General features: G+C 37.0%; 1 protein-coding gene and 1 non-coding gene across 2 annotated transcripts; both read right to left on the reverse strand.

Moving 5' to 3' along the window:
• Positions 1-3,553: 3,553 nt before the first annotated feature.
• RPL30 (ribosomal protein L30) lies at positions 3,554-11,904 on the reverse strand. Its single transcript, XM_053715236.1, has 5 exons — positions 11,829-11,904; positions 11,657-11,701; positions 8,991-9,136; positions 4,154-4,284; positions 3,554-3,651 (listed from the first exon to the last, which is right to left on the reverse strand). The coding sequence occupies exons 2-5, from the start codon at positions 11,675-11,677 to the stop codon at positions 3,596-3,598; spliced, it is 354 nt and encodes a 117-aa protein (XP_053571211.1). The 5' UTR covers positions 11,678-11,701; positions 11,829-11,904; the 3' UTR covers positions 3,554-3,595.
• LOC128661924 (small nucleolar RNA SNORA72) lies at positions 3,954-4,087 on the reverse strand. Its single transcript, XR_008402693.1, has one exon. It is a non-coding gene; the product is annotated as a small nucleolar RNA SNORA72 (small nucleolar RNA).
• Positions 11,905-21,652: the final 9,748 nt, after the last annotated feature.

Raw genomic sequence — 21,652 nt, forward strand, 5'->3', positions numbered from 1 at the left:
GGCTAAAATGATGCCCCAAAATCTGCTCTAATTGCCCTGGGTGTAGTAAACCTTAAAACAGTTACCAATGCAAAGACCTAGCTGAGAGGGGAAGTGAAAGCTTGTTTCCGTCCTTATGCCCCTCTGGTAACACCGTGCATATCTCTTCTGTGGGGCTTTTTTTTGGGGGGGGGGGGGGGATGTTGGAAGAATCCTGAAGCAGAAATGTGTTGCCCCAATTCTTTGACTTGCAAAGTCTACAGAATGACCCCCACTGTGGCACTCCGTCAGCATCTCTGAAATAAGCTGAAATGTCAAAAACGTGCATTTCACTTCAGCATTTGCCTTTTTGTATAAAATAAAAAAAAGGCATTGTGGGTTGCCATCTGCATCAAGTAAATGCCCACTTTTTTGTATAGGATGCCTGAATTTTCCTCATCAGGTATGGCTGCATTAACTGGTCAGACAGGTCCATTCCCCCCCATGTGCCTGTTATAGTGTGTGATGCAGACTGGCACCTGCCTGGTTTCCGCTTTGCCATGGACTGCTACCCTGCGACTATGCTGATCATGGATGGTGGTCAGTATATACACCACTTTCTTGTCCTTTTACTTTATTGCCAGCAGTTACTCCTTGCAGAGAGCAACTGATTCACCCCTTTACAGATTCTTTTTTGCTAGGTCCTTTGGGAAACCAGTTTGTGTTTCTTATAGTGCCACAGGCCACGGTTTCAAGCCAGTAAAGCATTTGTAATAGGGGGATGCTGTTATCTATGAATTGGTGATAACCACTTGTTTAAGGGGTTCATTAGGTCCCATACAATCTTCCCACTTGTCCCTATAAGCGCTCTGGGCGACCTGGGGGATCACGGTAGCCGTCTTTTCCCTTGTATATGTGAAAGGAATAAACGTAACCACTACAACTTTTGCACAGTTTATACAGCTTAATGCCATATCTTGCTTTTTTAGATGATATAAACTGTTTGAAACCCAATCTACCCTTGAATTTTATTAGGGACTCATCAATACAGATGTTCTTTTTTGGGGACATAAGTTTCCAAATGTCTAATTAAAGTGGGATAGTAGAGGGCAAATTCTAAACAATTATATACTGTGGGTTACTTTTTTGCAGGCACTTCCTATTATCATTGAAATGCATAAACCACAGTAGCATCTCATATCTGTCTATTCATAGTTTGCGAAAAATGAGGAGTACATAACATAGGATTCTTAGACCGATAACAGATAATGGTCTTCTTTATTATGCCCATTAACATTGTGAGTCCCAAAAATTGCTTAAATTCAGGGACACAGGTGGGGTACCATGTCACTTTCCTAGCAATAAAGGATGCATGGTTCTGGGCAAGGTACTGTTCAGCATACAAATTAGCTTTCTTTACAATTTCCCCTGAAAAGGCATCCCCCAGGAATAACCGCAGAAACTCCACTGGGCCATAGCTTGACACATCAGTCTGTATGCCTGGAGTTGCAGTAAAAAAAAGTCATGTCAGGGGTAAAAATCACAGGGGGGGTGTACCCAATCCTCTGTGCCTTGGGCAGCACAAGGGGAATCCGCGCTTGCGTCTAACGCAGGCAAATATGCGCAGTCACTTGCGTCACTTTGTCGCCTCCGAGTCGGCTGTTAAAATTGTATAAGCCTCCTGGGCAGTAAACTTCCAACATTTTAAAATGTAACTACAGCTACAACTAAATAGCTTTGCTATTCCACACTAAATAACTATCAAAGATTAAGATACAACAAGAAGGTATATATGAAAACCTATCTAGCTGGATCCTTAGCTTGGTGCAGAGTGTAGCAATAGTAAAAAGAAAGTTAAAAAGGGAAGAATATTTGGCATTGTGAACGCAACCTTAAAACTATTTTTGTCAATCAATCCAGCTAGAAGTTTCGAAGTATAATTTTTTTTTATAAATATATAAAATGGTACCAATTACTTTTTCCCACATGTAGCGAAGTTTGCTTGAGATGTGGAGAACATCTGGGCACCATGTCACATATTTGGTGGACCTACCCCGTTATAGAAAAAATTTGGGATGAGACAGCACGAGATGTCAAAAATGGTGGGAATTACATTGCCAGCAGACCCACTTACATGGTTATTCAATATCACCCCAAATAAGATTTCTAAGGACAAAAGGAACTTAATCTTTATAGGTAGTAATAGCATCAAAAAATTAGTGGTAAAAAATTGGAAAAGCAGGCTAGTACCGAATGTGGCACAGTGGTTACACATTTTTAATCAGATCCTAGAACTTGAAGAGTACACTTATTTGACCAATAAAAGGTTAGATACATATACCCAAATGAAGACGCTGTGGGAGGAATATGTGAATTCTAGAACCCAGGCTCCACAAACTGAGGCCCAGTTATAAGTTTAATGCAGATAAATTCCGAGAGCTAACATTCCGACATTGTTATTGGTTATGTTATGGTGTATTATATTCGAGGCTTTTTCTTTTATAAAATGACAGCTGTACCCAATGTTTACATGTAGTGCATCCCAAAGTTGGAGGCCTTTTCCTGTGAACTCTCACTGAACAATATGTATTATGCATTGTTTGTAAATTTTCTCTAATGCCTTAATAAAGCTGTCCTTATAAATAAAAAAGAAAAATGGTACTTATTACTGGTTAGAATGATATATTGTCCTAAATTAACAATACAAATTATACACAAAGTATTTTCATTAACTTAAGGAAATCATAGCAGTGACATGATCAACTGATGTTCATACTTACTATAGATCTACCCCATATACAGGGGGGAAAACATCTTTCCTGCTTCCATTTTCTTCATTGAGATAATTTTCCAGATAACCCCTAAACTCTCAAGTTTAAAGCATCAGTCTCTCTGGCTTTGCTAACTATTCAAGGCAGGGCATATAATGCTCTTGTAGAATGTGCATTGGCACATGGTTCGTATGACTTCAAGTAAGGAAAACATTTTTTTAAAAAAAAATGAATTTATTCTAATGTAAACATTAAACCAGAACATAAACCAAAACTACCTTTTAGAAATGTTATACGTGACATTACTTAATAATGAAACCCATCACATTCAATCCATTAAAATACCGAAGTGCACTTCCAAACAAAGCCTTAACTTATAGATATACAGAAATGTCTAACATCTGGACTTCCTGCATCCAACGATGGTAAAGTTATCAGAAACAAAAACAGAATTATTCATTAATTGACCAAACTCCTACCAAAGAAGAAGTGGGTTGTGAAGTACAGTAAGGCAGGCCACTCAGTTTAGATTATTATTTTCCCACTACTGCTGGTTGACATTAATTAGGTTTTTCCCAACAAAGGATACAATTGCAAACTTCACTTATTTCCATGACATAACAGGAGTTAGGTACGTTGCATACTCTATTCAAAATAAGAGTTCAGCCCTTTAAATGTTACATGAATATGTCCAATTAAGTAAAGAAAAAAAAAAAAAGAATAAGTTGGTGATGTCACAAGGGTTTCAGTGCTATATTTACCTACCGCGTTTGGTCATAAATTGCCCACCAGAAGAGATTTATAAATAAAAAGGAGACCAAAGATTTTTGTGAAACCAGTTTTATTTAGTACAGTTGTATACATATTTATTTTTCAATGGCTTGCTGCTGCTCTGGCATGCTTCTGATGATGTCAGAATCACCTATAAAAACAAAAACAATTACACTTGTAGCCATCTCAAACTGCAAAATATACTTCAAAAACTCTAATCTAGCAACACACACAGGTGCAGAGCTAAAAACCTGTCCCAGTAGTAATATTTACAAATTTACATGAACAGCAGCAAAACTCTTTAAACAGTTAAAAATCCTTATTCCAAAATTACGCTTGGAAAAGCAGAGTATGAACAAAATTTGGTTAAAAATTAAGTTGGTCAGGGCAAAACAAGTCTATGAAAAGCTCTTTTAAAAGACTCATCTGCCTCTAGCAACTGCAAGTTTGGATATATGTTACTAGCATTGAAAACACCAGAACCAGACAGACAACACCAGCTCTGAGGACACTAGCTAGTAATAATCTAGCGAATGTCTAGCCCGGCAATGACCACGGTACAGTCAATCCGGCGAGAAGATTCGCAACGTTTATACAAAAATGATAAAGTCTATAGAAACTATGGCAATAGTTACTTATAAATCTGTATTTACCTGGATCAATAATAGCCAGTGTGCATACTCTGAAGTATTTACCGCAGGCTGTACCCAACTCAATGTTGTTTCCGCTGTAGTGGTGGACACCGGTCTTTGCCAACATTGCATAATATTCAATTTCGGATTTCCTGAAAAATGAAAATATTTCCTTAAATTCTAAAAAAATATTTAAACAATGTATTTTACAAGAGTGATGTATGTTTAGAATACATGCAACATATATTTGATAAAAGCACATTAAGAAAATAAGTTTGACAATAAATGGTCAATATATGATTAAAAAATAAAAAGTTGCAATGTTAAAGGGATGCAGATACTCTACAAAACGTTTGGGGGGGCCATTACATTTGTGTGTTAACTTTAGAATCCGATAAAAAAAAAAAAAAAAAAAAAACCAGCCAATTCACAGCAGAGTAATAACAGATGTTACCAACTTACCATTGAACAATTTGAGGTCAATCTTGAGTCAGATCAAAATAGATAAGATTTTTTTTTTAGGAAGTGGCTAGGGACAACCAAGATTGCTTTTCCTAATACAGAAAACTAATTTTTCCTTTTTAAAAAAAAAATCTTTCTAGAGATTGGGGATCCAACAAAATGATTCTCCAGAGGCCTGAGGCTAAGTGTTTTTGAAAAATGGAGAGGATGGGGTACCTTTTTGCCTGCAAGTGAGGCAGATTTATTTATAAATTGTTCTGTTGTATTGCTTGCTGGATACAAATAAAATATGTTCTGTTATATATTAGTTATAATTTTATAATTCTGGTCATTAGCTATGTAAAGCCAATATTTGCTCCATCAGAATGTTAAAGGGATACTAAACCCACATTTTTTCCCATGATTCAGATAGAGCATGCAATTCTAAGCAACTTTCTAATTTACTCCTATTATCAAATTCTTTAATTTGAAAAAGTAGGATTCTAAGCTAAGGAGCAGGCACGTTTGTTTCAGAACCCTGGATAGCGCTTGTTGATTGGCAGCTACATTTAGCCACCAATCAACAAGCGCAACCCAGGTGTTGACCCAAAAATGAGCTGGCTTCTTAGCTTAGATTCCTGCTTTTTCAAAATAAAGATAACATGAGAACAATTTAAAATGGATAATAGGAGTAAATTAGAAAGTTGCTTAGAATTGCATGCTCTAAACCAAAAAAAATTTCATGATTCAGATAGTGTCCCATTAATGTGGTATAACTTAAGGTAACCCTACTTATGTTTGATACTTCGTCTTGTTTCTATGGTAAAATAAAGACTGCACTATTGATTATCTTTACAGGTACAAAATAGTACTCTGTGTTGACCTGAGTTAGGTAATATATGTTTTTTATATATGCTTGTAAATATTTTATATAGGTCTAATAAAAAGACTTTAAACATAAATGATGTGCTCTGTTTGAGGCATTGTTAAGCTAGAGCACAGAAGAGTTTGTAAGGCAAGAATATTTTTGTTCTCAGTTTATGCTACATTGATTTCTTGGATCATTACAGGAACTATTAGACCAAGCCTCTAAACTGATCACACCATTAAACATGCTAAGGGGGGTATATCCTTGGGATGTATAATTTACAAAACCATGAAAATTTGCTTAAAGGGACTTTAAAGCTAGCATTAAACGTTCATTATTCAGATAAATTAAATTTTAAACAATTTACTTTGTTCCCTTGGTATCTTGTGTTGAAGAGTAAATCTATATAGACTGAAAGGAGCTCAGTAGCATGCACTTTAGAATGCTATGGCTAGAGATAAGTGCAAACTCCTGAGCTCACTTAAGAGTACTCTTCAACAAAGGATACCAAAAGAACTAAGGAAAAGTGATAGTAGCTTATAAGTCAATGCTCTATCCAATCCATTTAAAGAGAAAGAAAAGCCAAAATTAAACTTGCAGGATTTCGATAGCATATAATTTTAAGATACTTTTAAATTCACTTCCATTTTCAAATGTGCTTTGTTCTTTTGGTATCCCTTGTTGAAAAATAATATGCACTTATCCTACACTAGGAGGAGCTGCTGCTTATTGGCGCCAGCACACGTCTTTTGTGATTGGCTGACTAGATGTCGGCATCTTGCTTTCAGTAGTGCAATTATGTTCAAAGGATAACAGAATGAAGGAAATCTGATAATGGAATTAAATTGGGAAAGTTTTTTAGAATTTTATGTTCTATCCAAATCATGAAAGAAAATGTTGGGGTTTCCTGTATAAGTTTAATTTTGACTTTTACTTACTGTCCCTTTAAAAGTGTTAACATTTTGCAAGTTGTTTTTTTTTTTAAAAAAAAAAATGTACCAACCACCAATGTTAAAGAACTTCAAATGTAGGTGCCAGACTCAAGAACCAAAATTATTATTATTATTATCTGTATTCTAAAGTTTAAATACAAAAAAAGTAAAATTCTATGCACCAAGTCATGTCTTGATTATGGGATTTGTGAAGTCATGCACCACATTAAATGCTTAGTGTTATGAATTGGAGCTAGTGAAATACTCCCTTTTAACCATAGCTATTGTCAAACTAGCACCAGTTAAAGGGCCACTAAACCCAAAATCTTTCTTTCATGATTCAGATACAACATACAAATTTAAACTACATTACAATTTACTTCTATTAATTTTGCTTCATTTTTTAGATATCCTTAGTTGAAGAAAAAGCAATGCACATGGGTGAGCCAATCACATGAGGCTTCTATGTGCAGCAACCAATCAGCAGCTACTGAGCATATCTAGATATGCTTTTCAGCGAAGAATATCAAGAGAATAAAACAAATTAGATAATAGAAGTAAATTGGAAAGATGTTTAAAAATGCATTCTCTTTCTAAATCATGAAAGAAAAAATGTGGGTGTCATGTCCCTTTAAGATGAACTATATGGTATTAATACAGGGCATCAAAAGAAAACTGCAGTGTCTAATACAAAATGGATTGAAGAAGTACAGAACTGCTTAACTGTAGTCATGCAGTATATAATGAATGACCATCTAGCCTTCAAGAGTTGAATAAATCGTGATGTAGTAATCTGAAAATTCCTTCTATGATGAAGCTATAAACATGTAGGTAGCTACTATTTTTTACATAGTCTTCTACTGAACAGTGCCAAAATAGGACATGAACAAAGCCCAAGAAGATGTTGTACAGAAAGCACAAGATCACTCCAGCCAGTAAAGCAGCATCTATTGCGTGGATAAAGAGAACTCTAGAAAAGTATCTTATTTGTTACCAAGAAAAATGATTTAAAAGGGATTGTAAACTTTAAACAAATTAAAGCTCAGTATCAAATCTTAAAAACAGGAGCACCTCAATTCTTTAAAGTTTACAATGCTTATTTTTTTAAAATACGTACCTTTGTGTTATGGTAAGCATAACACCGATCCTCCGCCGCAGCTCCTCCTTTCATTAGCATATTAATGACGAATTCGGCTTCCTCCAATGGTTGCGTTGCCCCACGAGCTGGACGCTAAATGGGGCACGCAACGATTGGAGGAAGCAGAGTTAGTTATCGATATGCTAACGAAAGCAGCAGATGCGGCCTGAGGATTGGCATTATGTTTACCATAAATAACACAAAAGTTCGCATTTTAAAAATAAGCATAATTGTAAACTAAAATTAATTCAAGTGCCCCTGTTTTTAAGATTATTATTTGATACTGGGCTTTAATTCATTAAAGTTTACAATCCCTTTAACAGAAATGTAAACATTTTTGAAGAACAATCCCATAATTGCAGACAGGAATTTAGTTCAGACAATGGAAAAATAAAATACCCGACAGCAATTTAAAAACAAACAAATATTAAATAAATGACACCATAAGATGTGCTGTTACTATACATTAACCACTAGATTGTGTTTGTGTGGGTGGGAATCACTAGTAATTGCTAAACTGAACTAAAGTTGACTAAGAACTTGTGTAAATGCTGTTGAAGTCTGCAAACTTACTATAGAAGACCTGAAAGGCTGGCGTGAAAAGGAATAACTAGATATAAAACCACAAACAGCTAGGTGTCCAAGTATAGTAGAAGATGCAGACAATAGACCATACAACTGTCAAACACCCCACCATTCTCAGTTACCAACAATGCTAGACTATTATGAAAGTTTGAAATAACACCTCTATATCAAAGAGGATTCACATTTTACTGCGCCAAAATTTCAGAGAGAGTGTAACCAGACTTGAGCTCTAAAAATCTAACAAAGCTTTACTAACCTGCCAATAACGGGACTGTCACAAGTGATTTGCATTGACAGTAGAAAACTAGATACTTCAATTTACATGTATATATGAAATCATGGCACTAAAAGCTGTAGTAATTATGACAGGGGTGACCTAAGCAATGCTCAGGCTCAAACACACAAGTGTTTGTGCTCAGCATTTTAACAGTAACCATCAAATGTTTACAAGAATAAACTTCAGATCCAAGAACGGGTTTGTTAAGAATACATTGTTTTATTTTCAGATGTGGGTAGAGGTAATAGTAAGTAAATTCCCACATTATAAAAGGGATCCAACTCCAAATTACCCTCACCCAAAAATACATAAAAACAAAAAGGTAATGTTCAGTTTTCCTGTAATGCACCACTGTAAATTATGTTTTTTTAACCTTTGCCAGAGAGGATGGAGTGTATACAGCATACGTTACTATAATGTCTCTAGCATGCTACACCATGGTGTTTAAATCAGTGCAGGAGCTCATTTTACAGCTGGTCTGTAACTGACCACAGCAAAGCTTGCACTAGATTCTCACAAAAAAATTAATAGTTTGAGTTAGAGTTCTCTAACGTTTTTGCCTGCAGACCTTTTAGAATGCTGTGTTTAACACTATAAAAACATCCACTTGATCGTACCTCAGAGCTGGGCAGTTGTTGGCAAGAATAACCAGCTTAGCCTTGCCCTGACGGATCATTTTCAAAGTCTGCTTGTAACCCAGGACATATTTACCACTTTTCATAACCAGCTGGAGCCGAGAGTTGATAGACTCCAAAGACTTTTTCTAGGGGGAAAAAATAATAAATATTCAAACACCACAATTAGTATTTCATAAAGGTCTATAATAAAAACTAAAATGCCATCCACCGCAATTTAAAGGGACATAATACTCATATGCTAAATCACTTTAAACTGATGCAGCATAACTAAAAAGCTGACAGGGAAATATCACCTGAGTATCTATGTAAAAAAAAAGATATTTAACCTCACAATTTCCTTAGCCCAGCAAAGTAAGTTCTGTGTAAAAAGTTACTCAGCTGCAGGTAAAAAAATAAATTAAAAAAATGAAGAAATGAACAGCAGCCAATCAGCACCAGCAGTGCTGAGGTCATAAACGTTTACTGTGATCTCATGAGATTTCTTTGTAAACTTCCTTACACTGAATAGGGAAATAAGATGAGCGTGCACGAAAGCTCACTCCTTCCGATGTCTCGGGACAGACATACTGATTTGTTGCTTAGAAGTCCTTTACAATGGGATGTGGCTACTGAGAAACTTTTGAGGTAAAATCTTTCTTTTTTACATAGAGATGTTCAGGTGATATTTTCTAGTTAGCTTTTTACAGATATACTGCATCACTTTCAAATGTTTAAACATTTGGGTATTATGGCAGTATTTAATGAAAAAGGGACAGTCAACTGCAAAACGGTTATTGTTTAAAAAGGGATAATCCCTCTACTACCCATTCCCCAGCCAACATTGAAATGTTATCGTTTTAAAAGATAGATAATCCCTTTATTACCAATTCCCCAGTTTTTCATAACCAACAGTTATATTAAAAGGGACAGTCTACACTAAAATTGTTTAAAAAGATAATGCCTTTACTACACATCCCCCAGCTTTGCAAACCTAGAAATTTACTTTATAACATTTAAATCTCCTAATTTCTGCCTGTTTCTAAGCCACTATAGACAGCCTCTTATCACATGCTTTTGTATTTGCTTTTCACAAGAGGATACTGCTAGTTCATGTGGACCATATAGATAACATTGTGTTCACACCCGAGAAGTTTAAGATTTAGCACAACACCGTACTAAATGAAAGTCAATAAAATTCTACCGTTGACTGTCCCTTAATATACTTTTTACCTCTGATTACCTTGTATCTAAGCATCTTCTGACAGCCCCCTGATCACATGACTATCTGTTAGCTTGCATTTTAGCCAATTAGTGCTGTGTTGTGCTGACTTGAATAACTTGACGGGCGTGAACACAATGTTATCTATATGGCCCACATGAACTAGCAGTCTCCTGTTGTGAAAAGCTAAAAAAAGCATGTGATAAGAGGCTGTCTGTAGTGGCTTAGAAACAGAAATTTAGAGGTTTAAATATTATAAAGTATATTAATATAACAATGTTGGTTATGCAAAGCTGGGGAATGGTAAGTAAAGGCGTTATCCATCTTTTAAAGCAAAAACAATTTGTGTAGACTGTCCCTTTTAATATACTTTTTACCTTTGTGATTACCTTGTATCTAAGCCTCTTCGAACAGCCCTTTATCACATGATGTTTTATCGATCTACTGACTTGCATTTTAGCCAATTAGTGCTGTGTACAACCCACAAGTGTGAGCAGAATGTTATCTATATGGCTCACATGAACTAGCAGTCTCCTGTTGTGAAAAGCTAATAAAGCATGTGATAAGAGGCTGTCTGCAGTGGCTTAGAAACCAGCAGAAATTTTGAGGTTTGAATGTTATAACATTAATATAAATATTGGTTGTGCAAAGCTGCGGAATGGGTAGTAAAGGTATTTTCTATCTTTTTTTAAAACAACAATTTTGGTGTTGACTGCCCCTTTAAAGATTGGGACTGCTCCTCAAAGGGAAAAATATAACTTTTTCACAAGATACTGCCAACTGTTTACTAGGAGACAAATAAAACAGGATATATTTAATATATTGAATAAAAGCCCCTAACTTGTGACAAAAAAATATAAATACAAACACTAAGACATCAGGTATGTAACTAGCTAATATTTATTTTTTGTTGTAGGGGAATAGGGTCAACTGCTAACCACAGACCAATTGTCCTCAATTACACATGGAGTATGCTTGTCCAAGAAATTTGAGCATGATAAACCAAAACATTTTTAACAGCCACATGCAGCTCCAATAAATACTGTTTTGGTGCTGGCAACATAGCTCTATGTTGTCTCCTATAAGCACCAACAAAGTAAAGCAACAGAATTGACATATACTACTACAGCTTCATTATGTGCATCATTAATACTTAAAGGGGTTTTCCTTTAATGTGTGTGGTAGTAATTTACTTAATGGCACTAGCTAGAAAAAATATATATCCCTTGGATGTTTCTTGTGGGTTACACTCCTGCAGAACATAAGCACGCCCTGTGATCTCAGTGACAGCATAGGAGTCCCATACTAAAGAAAAATACGACTACAGAATAGAAAAAGCCTCCGGAGCAGTTTTATCTCTGATGTGTGACAGGAACAAACCGAACAGCAATGCAGGTAGTTTGTTGGAGCTATTGACACTCCACGTGAGAGCCCAGGCCGCACTCACCGTCTTCTTGGCGGCCACCATGATTGCAGCGTTGTGATCCCGGACCTGAACAAGGATAAAAAAACAGATGGTCAGGCCCGGGGGAATTTATTTTCTTAAAACGTACAAACTTTAACCTCACTAGACACCAGATAGTGTCACAAAGTTTAAAAGAACTCGGAGCCTCACTCACCAGTGATGTAGCTCCAAGATGGCCGGAGACCGAGAAAGGAAGGTGCTCCCAGAATGCATTGCTTTTCAAAGCTAAGGACCGCCTGTTCCATAGGAGTAGGCGGTGTTTACCAGGAATTCACGCAGTTTTGGAACGCAACGCTACGGGTAGCAGTAAGGGTAGACCAATAACCAATCAAATGGTAATAGATACATTACGTAATTGTGTGTATAAATACGTATGGTTTTACCGGTAGTTTAAGCAGAGGGATGGGAAGGTTCCGTTTATGCTAACCCTAATAGTTGGAGATTTGTTGAAAACCTCTTTAAGTTATGCGTGTTGTTTTATTGGCTGACTTTCAGCGCGCATTAAGAGGAGTTGCTGCCCAGGACTAAAAAATGTCAGCTGGGAGTCCTTCCTCTCCCTTATTTCTGCCTCACAACCTGGACTCTTTATTTAGCGGTGCCCCATTTGTTTAGGCCGCAGTCAGTCTTGTTCTTATACGTTGCTGCTGCGAAGAGTTCGCCTCTGTCAGCCTCTGGGGCAGTGCAGTGAATTTGGAGAGTCTGGGAATGTAACAAGGGGTAGGGAAAACAACGAGAGCTGGGCTGGCGTCTCCGGTGCTGTTCCTGAGCTGTGGAACTTGCTATCGCAGTCGGCTCTGACACTTTGGTTAAACAGGGATTTTAAAAAGACAATGTCAATACTCGTTGCTGCACGTGTCATTTTAAGATTATTTTCAATTTGTTTCTATCGTCTAAATTGCTTTGTTCATTTGCTATCCTTTGTTGAAAAGCACGCGTAGGTATTTGCAGACATTCACTACTGGGAGCTAACGTGACTGCACACATTCTTGTTATTGGTTTGTGACCAGCTTAGCTAGCTTACTGTAGTGCATTGCTTCTCTGGAGCTGACTAGATTTTGAGCACTTTATTTATTTTTCTATAAATGTCCTTAACTATGTATAATCCTTCTGCTGCAGTTATATATTTATATTATGCAAACAATAGGGTTATTAACTCTGAACACTTCATATTTTAAAACTCAAACACCTCGTATAGCTTAGGGTGTGACACAGAATTAAGTGCCATAATAGTAAAAATGACATGCAGTGTTGTGCCATTAGTGCTGCTGATTGGATTAGTCGTGCTCTGAGGGTCCCAAGTGCCATTTCTACTGTGTTTTACCTTTTTGTTGGGGTTAAATACAAAGTGGTATTGGTTTGATAGTTTTTAAATTATGTACCTAATAAGTTAGAGTATGCAATTTCACTAGTATTGTTATTTAAAGGGATAATCTAGTCAAAATTAAAATTTCCTAGTTCAGATAGGGCATACAATTTTAAACAGCTTTACCATTTAAACTGCATTGGAAATAGGCAAAAACAAAAGCTCACCCCAATTAAAGGTAAAATCTGCATCACATTTATTTAAATAAAATGTGCTTGCACTTACTGGAAGCAAACTTATAAACTCAAAGTATATGAGGCTTTCTGTCATACAGACGGGTCTTTTTCCTCTGTAACAGACGTCAGGGCTTCTGTTTGACCGGATACACCTCCTGATCACACGCCTTCTACTTCTCTATGCGTTTTGTCCGCCTACTCAGCGGACTTTCTCAAGCGATGTGGAGATGATGTATCTCCATTGATTTTTTTTTTTTTAATTAAATAAAGGTACATATGTGCTGTGTTCTTATTTAACAGATCTATTGTCCATATATTTGATTGTTAACAACCAATGGTGAATTGACATAGTGGGTAGTAAAGATTGCATCCATAGACAACTGCCGCTCCAGTCCGTTGCTGGCTGTAGACGCCACCGGAAGTCACAGGGGGAATGTAATTGGTGTGAAGCCACAGGGGGTGCAAGCCGAAAATGCGGCCGGTTCCGCCGCAATAATAGCAAAGGAAAAAAATGTAATCAGCTGCACTGGCGGTTGTAATATAAAAATCCAAAATTTATTAATTCAGTTTAAAAACAAGGTACAAGCAGGCTAGGCAGACAGAACATCCTAACATGTTTCGTGCCCAACACGGCACTTAATCATAGGACAGGTGTTCAAGGTATGGCCCCTTCCTTTTAAAGGGGCCATATCCAATAGAATGCTAAGTACAATTTAAAAAGACAGTACTTGGGAAACCTATGCACTAAAGGGGAAACACGGGGAGACAAATGTTGGGGCCAAATATGAAAGTGAAAAAGGACATCATATGAATCACCCCATAATATAATACAACAGTTGATAAGTGAATACATAAATGAATTACCTTAAATAATGCTAGTATATTATGTCTAATAGCAATAATACTACTACTACACTGATTTAAGCCTAAGGTTCTTTGTTAGAGCAACATCAATAGTGATGATGTAATAGAGTAAATACGCAATAAAGCTTGCTATGATATGTGTATTAACTATGGTGCTTTAAGTGTATACATTTGAATAAATGGATAATAAAGGAAAATAAATAATCAGTGAATTATTGTTAATAAATTAAAGGACTATCATCTATTTCTGATTGGATACAAGAGTATACAGATATATGTAACAGTACCTCCTTAATGGTACCCCAAAACATTAAACATGACGGTATCATTCATTTAAAGTAAGTATTGTATGCTCCTAACAAGAAACATTGTATATCAAAAAATAGATAAGACCAAAACAGAAACAGAAATGAGAAAAAGTCACTTATTCAAAGTAATAAGACATATCCCACTCTCTATTTAAACCTGAGGGAGTTACAGTTTTGAGTTTGTGTATCCAGTATAACTCGCGTTTCTGTAATAATTTACATTTATTCCCCCCTCTAATTGGTGCTTCTATTTTGTCTATCACCATAACAGTTAACAGTGCCTCATGTGTGAAGTGTATTTGATTAAAGTGTCTCGCCACAGCGGAATCCTTGTTGTAATTCTTGGTGTCATTAATGTGTTCCCTGACCCTAGATCTAAGTTCCCTCGTCGTTTGTCCGACGTATTGAAGGGAGCAAAGATTACATTCAAGTAGGTAAACAGTGAATTCACTTCTGCAGTTGGCATAAAAATTGACCATGAAGTTTTCCCTGGTTACAGAGCTGGAGAAGCTGTTACTTTGTTTGATGACACCACAAGTAATGCAAAACCTTGCTCCACACTTGAAAGTGCCTTTTTTCTTTAACCAATTGGCTGCTTGTTTTCTATTGCTAGTAACCATACTGGGAGCCAGTTTGGTAGCTAAGGTAGGGGGCTTTTTAGAGACAAATTTGCAAGACTCAGAGATATTACACAGAAGTTCATCACTATTCAAAACATGGAGATTGTTTCTTAAAATCTTACAGATATCATTAAATTGTTTAGAATATTCTGTAGAAAATACCACAGAGTCTCTGTTAAATTTGCTCTTCTCCTTTTTATGACCAATAACTTCTGATTGTTTTTTATCTCTGATATTATCAAATGATTTCTGTAGCTCTTTTTCTGAATAACCCCTCATTTTGAGCCTATTGGTAAGATCCACTGACTGTGTGTGGAAGTTACTATCGGAGTTGGTATTCCTCCTCATGCGAATATATTGAGCTCTCGGAATGGAGCGAATAAGATGAGGTGGATGACATGACTTAGCATGGAGTATAGTATTCCCTGCTGTGGGCTTACGGAAAGTATCAGTGAGTATGATACCACTATCAGCATCTCCTGTTAGTGTTAAATCCAAGAAGCATATTTTATATGGATCTATTTGTCCCGTGAATCTAAGATTCAACTGATTATCATTAAGATAGTGTAAAAAATCATTGAAATCTAGTGGGTCTTGTACTATAAAGATCAAGTCATCGATAAATCTCGTATTTAATTATTGAGTCTGCGAAAGGATTCAGGGTAGTGTAAAGGTACATGTCCTCCCACCATGCTACAAATAAGTTGGCAAACGAGGGGGCAAACTTGGCCCCCATCGCCGTGCCACATACTTGTAAGAAATAAATGCCATCAAACATGAAAAAATTATGCTTCAATAAAAACTCCACAATTTCACAGAAAAAAATAATAAATTCGACAGAATATTGGGTCCTGGAGGTTAAGACATATTGTAATGCCCTTATCCCCAAGGCATGAGGTATGCTTGAGTATAATGCTGTAGCATCAACAACTACCCAGCTAAAACCTTTGCACCACCTAGTATTTTCGAGATAGCTAATGAGGTGTGTTGAATCCCTCAAATAGCTATTCAAGTCCTGAACAAGAGGCTGCAAGATTGAGTCCACCCATTCAGACAGTGGCTCAAACATAGAGCCAATCCCCGAAATGATGGGTCTCCCCGGGGGACGTTGTATATCTTTATGTGTTTTAGGCACATGATGAAATATAGGAGTGATAGGGTGTGTGGGAATCAATGACTCTGCCTGTTCCTCTGAAAAAATATTTAAGGCTATACCTTGTTCAATTAAATGGCGTAGCTTGGATTTGAACACAGTAGTGGGATTACTCTCTAATCTTCTATACGTATTGGCGTCAGCCTTCCTCAATGTAGTAGTCTTTGTCAAGGACCACTACATTGCCACCCTTATCTGACGCCCTGATGACTATGTTAACATTTGTTTGTAATTTTTGAAGGGCTATTTTTTCACCTTTTGTCAGATTAGAGTGAACAACGTGTTGACTGGCAGTGGTTTCTAATTCTAATAGCTCTTTCTGTACTTTTTTCTGAAAGAGATTGATTGCATGACCCCTAGCAAAGGTAGGATAAAATTCGGATGGCTTCTTACTTGGCGATGGGATTTCACAATCTTTTGGACCGAACGAGTCCTCATTTTGCTTCAATTGATTTAGTGTTATAAAATCGCCAAATCCGAAGTCAGCCCCTCTATCAGTTTCAATGTTAGTGTTAACAGTTATGTCAGTATTGCTACCTTCTGCACAGATGGCATTATCCCCATTATTTTCCTGCAGTTTAAAAAACCTTTTCAAGGTGATTTTCCTGACAAATTTATTAACATCTATCATGGTTTTAAATGCAGAAAAAGTGTTGGTAGGGGCAAAGCCCAGTCCTTTGCTAAGAAGTGACCTTTCTTCAACAGTAAGATCTACTTTAGACAAGTTTAAGACTGAGAGTCCTTCTGATTCTGTTTCTGTTTCCTCGTTAGTTTTCTTTTTTCTTCTGCCGCCCCTCCTGATGCGTTTCCTAAAGGGACTGCAGGTTCTATTGTATCTCCTGAGCGAACCACTGGAGTCTCGTCTTCATCTGTGTCGCTATCGCTTAATACCTGTAACGACAGAAGGGAGCAGGAGGAATGGGGAACAGAGGAAGAAAAGGAAGAAATAGTAGAAGAAGAAGCTTTTGTGGCCACTGCTGATAAGGAAGCTCCACTGCTGTCAGATGCATAGGAATCTTGGTCTGATGTTTCTGGTGATGAAAAGGCAACCTTCCTTTTGTGTTTGAGAATGGGCTTCAGGGTCTTCTCTTTATCCTCATCCGTCGAGGACTTGTTACCCCCTCTACTACGGTGTGCCCCTCGCCTGGGTTTATTCTGAAACCTGGACCAATTATAGACTTTGTTGTTTTGATAGTCCTCTAGGTCTCTATTAAATTTCTTGCCTTTTCTTTCAGCCAAAATTGCATCTGTCTTCTCAATTTTAGATTTGAGATTATTTTTAAAGTCTCTATATTTTGGATCCGATTTTTTCAATTTTACCTCCACTTTGAGACTGTCAATTTTTGCTTTAACTTTCTCACGCTTGTTTGCTTTGCTTCTTATTATGATATCCATAAGGGTCATAGAACAGACTGTCAATGCCTCATTACACTCATTCTGGAGGCCCTGATCCTCTAAGTCAAAGGAGGGGTACTTCTTTATTCTAAGACCCCTTGGAATTCTTTTGGCTTTAATGTAGTGATCAAATGAGGCCACATCCCACATCAATCTGAGGTCTGTGAGTAATGATCTTTCTAATTGTACAAATTGTCATTTGAGATCACTATTGGCCCCGACGGATGAGGATAAAGAGAAGACCCTGAAGCCCATTCTCAAACACAAACACAAAAGGAAGGTTGCCTTTTCATCACCAGAAACATCAGACCAAGATTCCTATGCATCTGACAGCAGTGGAGCTTCCTTATCAGCAGTGGCCACAAAAGCTTCTTCTTCTACTATTTCTTCCTTTTCTTCCTCTGTTCCCCATTCCTCCTGCTCCCTTCTGTCGTTACAGGTATTAAGCGATAGCGACACAGATGAAGACGAGACTCCAGTGGTTCGCTCAGGAGATACAATAGAACCTGCAGTCCCTTTAGGAAACTCATCAGGAGGGGCGGCAGAAGAAAAAAGAAAACTAACGAAGAAACAGAATCAGAAGGACTCTCAGTCTTAAACTTGTCTAAAGTAGATCTTACTGTTGAAGAAAGGTCACTTCTTAGCAAAGGACTGGGCTTTGCCCCTACCAACACTTTTTCTGCATTTAAAACCATGATAGATGTTAATAAATTTGTCAGGAAAATCACCTTGAAAAGGTTTTTTAAACTGCAGGAAAATAATGGGGATAATGCCATCTGTGCAGAAGGTAGCAATACTGACATAACTGTTAACACTAACATTGAAACTGATAGAGGGGCTGACTTCGGATTTGGCGATTTTATAACACTAAATCAATTGAAGCAAAATGAGGACTCGTTCGGTCCAAAAGATTGTGAAATCCCATCGCCAAGTAAGAAGCCATCCGAATTTTATCCTACCTTTGCTAGGGGTCATGCAATCAATCTCTTTCAGAAAAAAGTACAGAAAGAGCTATTAGAATTAGAAACCACTGCCAGTCAACACGTTGTTCACTCTAATCTGACAAAAGGTGAAAAATTAGCCCTTCAAAAATTACAAACAAATGATAACATAGTCATCAGGGCGTCAGATAAGGGTGGCAATGTAGTGGTCCTTGACAAAGACTACTACATTGAGGAAGCTCAACGCCAATTGGCTGACGCCAATACGTATAGAAGATTAGAGAGTAATCCCACTACTGTGTTCAAATCCAAGCTACGCCATTTAATTGAACAAGGTATAGCCTTAAATATTTTTTCAGAGGAACAGGCAGAGTCATTGATTCCCACACACCCTATCACTCCTATATTTCATCATGTGCCTAAAACACATAAAGATATACAACGTCCCCCGGGGAGACCCATCATTTCGGGGATTGGCTCTATGTTTGAGCCACTGTCTGAATGGGTGGACTCAATCTTGCAGCCTCTTGTTCAGGACTTGAATAGCTATTTGAGGGATTCAACACACCTCATTAGCTATCTCGAAAATACTAGGTGGTGCAAAGGTTTTAACTGGGTAGTTGTTGATGCTACAGCATTATACTCAAGCATACCTCATGCCTTGGGGATAAGGGCATTACAATATGTCTTAACCTCCAGGACCCAATATTCTGTCGAATTTATTATTTTTTTCTGTGAAACTGTGGAGTTTTTATTGAAGCATAATTTTTTCATGTTTGATGGCATTTATTTCTTACAAGTATGTGGCACGGCGATGGGGGCCAAGTTTGCCCCCTCGTTTGCCAACTTATTTGTAGCATGGTGGGAGGACATGTACCTTTACACTACCCTGAATCCTTTCGCAGACTCAATAATTAAATACATGAGATTTATCGATGACTTGATCTTTATAGTACAAGACCCACTAGATTTCAATGATTTTTTACACTATCTTAATGATAATCAGTTGAATCTTAGATTCACGGGACAAATAGATCCATATAAAATATGCTTCTTGGATTTAACACTAACAGGAGATGCTGATAGTGGTATCATACTCACTGATACTTTCCGTAAGCCCACAGCAGGGAATACTATACTCCATGCTAAGTCATGTCATCCACCTCATCTTATTCGCTCCATTCCGAGAGCTCAATATATTCGCATGAGGAGGAATACCAACTCCGATAGTAACTTCCACACACAGTCAGTGGATCTTACCAATAGGCTCAAAATGAGGGGTTATTCAGAAAAAGAGCTACAGAAATCATTTGATAATATCAGAGATAAAAAACAATCAGAAGTTATTGGTCATAAAAAGGAGAAGAGCAAATTTAACAGAGACTCTGTGGTATTTTCTACAGAATATTCTAAACAATTTAATGATATCTGTAAGATTTTAAGAAACAATCTCCATGTTTTGAATAGTGATGAACTTCTGTGTAATATCTCTGAGTCTTGCAAATTTGTCTCTAAAAAGCCCCCTACCTTAGCTACCAAACTGGCTCCCAGTATGGTTACTAGCAATAGAAAACAAGCAGCCAATTGGTTAAAGAAAAAAGGCACTTTCAAGTGTGGAGCAAGGTTTTGCATTACTTGTGGTGTCATCAAACAAAGTAACAGCTTCTCCAGCTCTGTAACCAGGGAAAACTTCATGGTCAATTTTTATGCCAACTGCAGAAGTGAATTCACTGTTTACCTACTTGAATGTAATCTTTGCTCCCTTCAATACGTCGGACAAACGACGAGGGAACTTAGATCTAGGGTCAGGGAACACATTAATGACACCAAGAATTACAACAAGGATTCCGCTGTGGCGAGACACTTTAATCAAATACACTTCACACATGAGGCACTGTTAACTGTTATGGTGATAGACAAAATAGAAGCACCAATTAGAGGGGGGAATAAATGTAAATTATTACAGAAACGTGAGTTATACTGGATACACAAACTCAAAACTGTAACTCCCTCAGGTTTAAATAGAGAGTGGAATATGTCTTATTACTTTGAATAAGTGACTTTTTCTCATTTCTGTTTCTGTTTTGGTCTTATCTATTTTTTGATATACAATGTTTCTTGTTAGGAGCATACAATACTTACTTTAAATGAATGATACCGTCATGTTTAATGTTTTGGGGTACCATTAAGGAGGTACTGTTACATATATCTGTATACTCTTGTATCCAATCAGAAATAGATAATGATAGTCCTTTAATTTATTAACAATAATTCACTGATTATTTATTTTCATTTATTATCCATTTATTCAAATGTATACACTTAAAGCACCGTAGTTAATACACATATCATAGCAAGCTTTATTGCGTATTTACTCTATTACATCATCACTATTGATGTTGCTCTTACAAAGAACCTTAGGCTTAAATCAGTGTAGTAGTAGTATTATTGCTATTAGACATAATATACTAGCATTATTTAAGGTAATTCATTTATGTATTCACTTATCAACTGTTGTATTATATTATGGGGTGATTCATATGATGTCCTTTTTCACTTTCATATTTGGCCCCAACATTTGTCTCCCCGTGTTTCCCCTTTAGTGCATAGGTTTCCCAAGTACTGTCTTTTTAAATTGTACTTAGCATTCTATTGGATATGGCCCCTTTAAAAGGAAGGGGCCATACCTTGAACACCTGTCCTATGATTAAGTGCCGTGTTGGGCACGAAACATGTTAGGATGTTCTGTCTGCCTAGCCTGCTTGTACCTTGTTTTTAAACTGAATTAATAAATTTTGGATTTTTATATTACAACCGCCAGTGCAGCTGATTACATTTTTTTCCTTTGGTAGTAAAGATTGCCCATGTATCCTATTTTAAAACAACCTTATGATATGTTGTAAAATCATTCATTCTTACTTCATCCTAATAATCCACACGTTCCCAACCTTCATGCTTTTAAAAAAGTTACTGAACGTACAATGAGAATATAGATCAGAAATTGTAATAAAAAAAAATTACAGGTACTGTATACCTCACTTTACAGCGCTTTACTAATGCAGCTCTGTGGAGCTGAAGTTCAACCTCCAAGGATTTTGAAACAGTGCTGTAATCATTGCGAGAAATGTGGCAACATTTTGTTCTGTGCAGTTCACTCT

Source organism: Bombina bombina, chromosome 5 (genome assembly GCF_027579735.1).
Source record: "Bombina bombina isolate aBomBom1 chromosome 5, aBomBom1.pri, whole genome shotgun sequence".
Classification (NCBI taxonomy): Eukaryota; Metazoa; Chordata; class Amphibia; order Anura; family Bombinatoridae; genus Bombina; species Bombina bombina.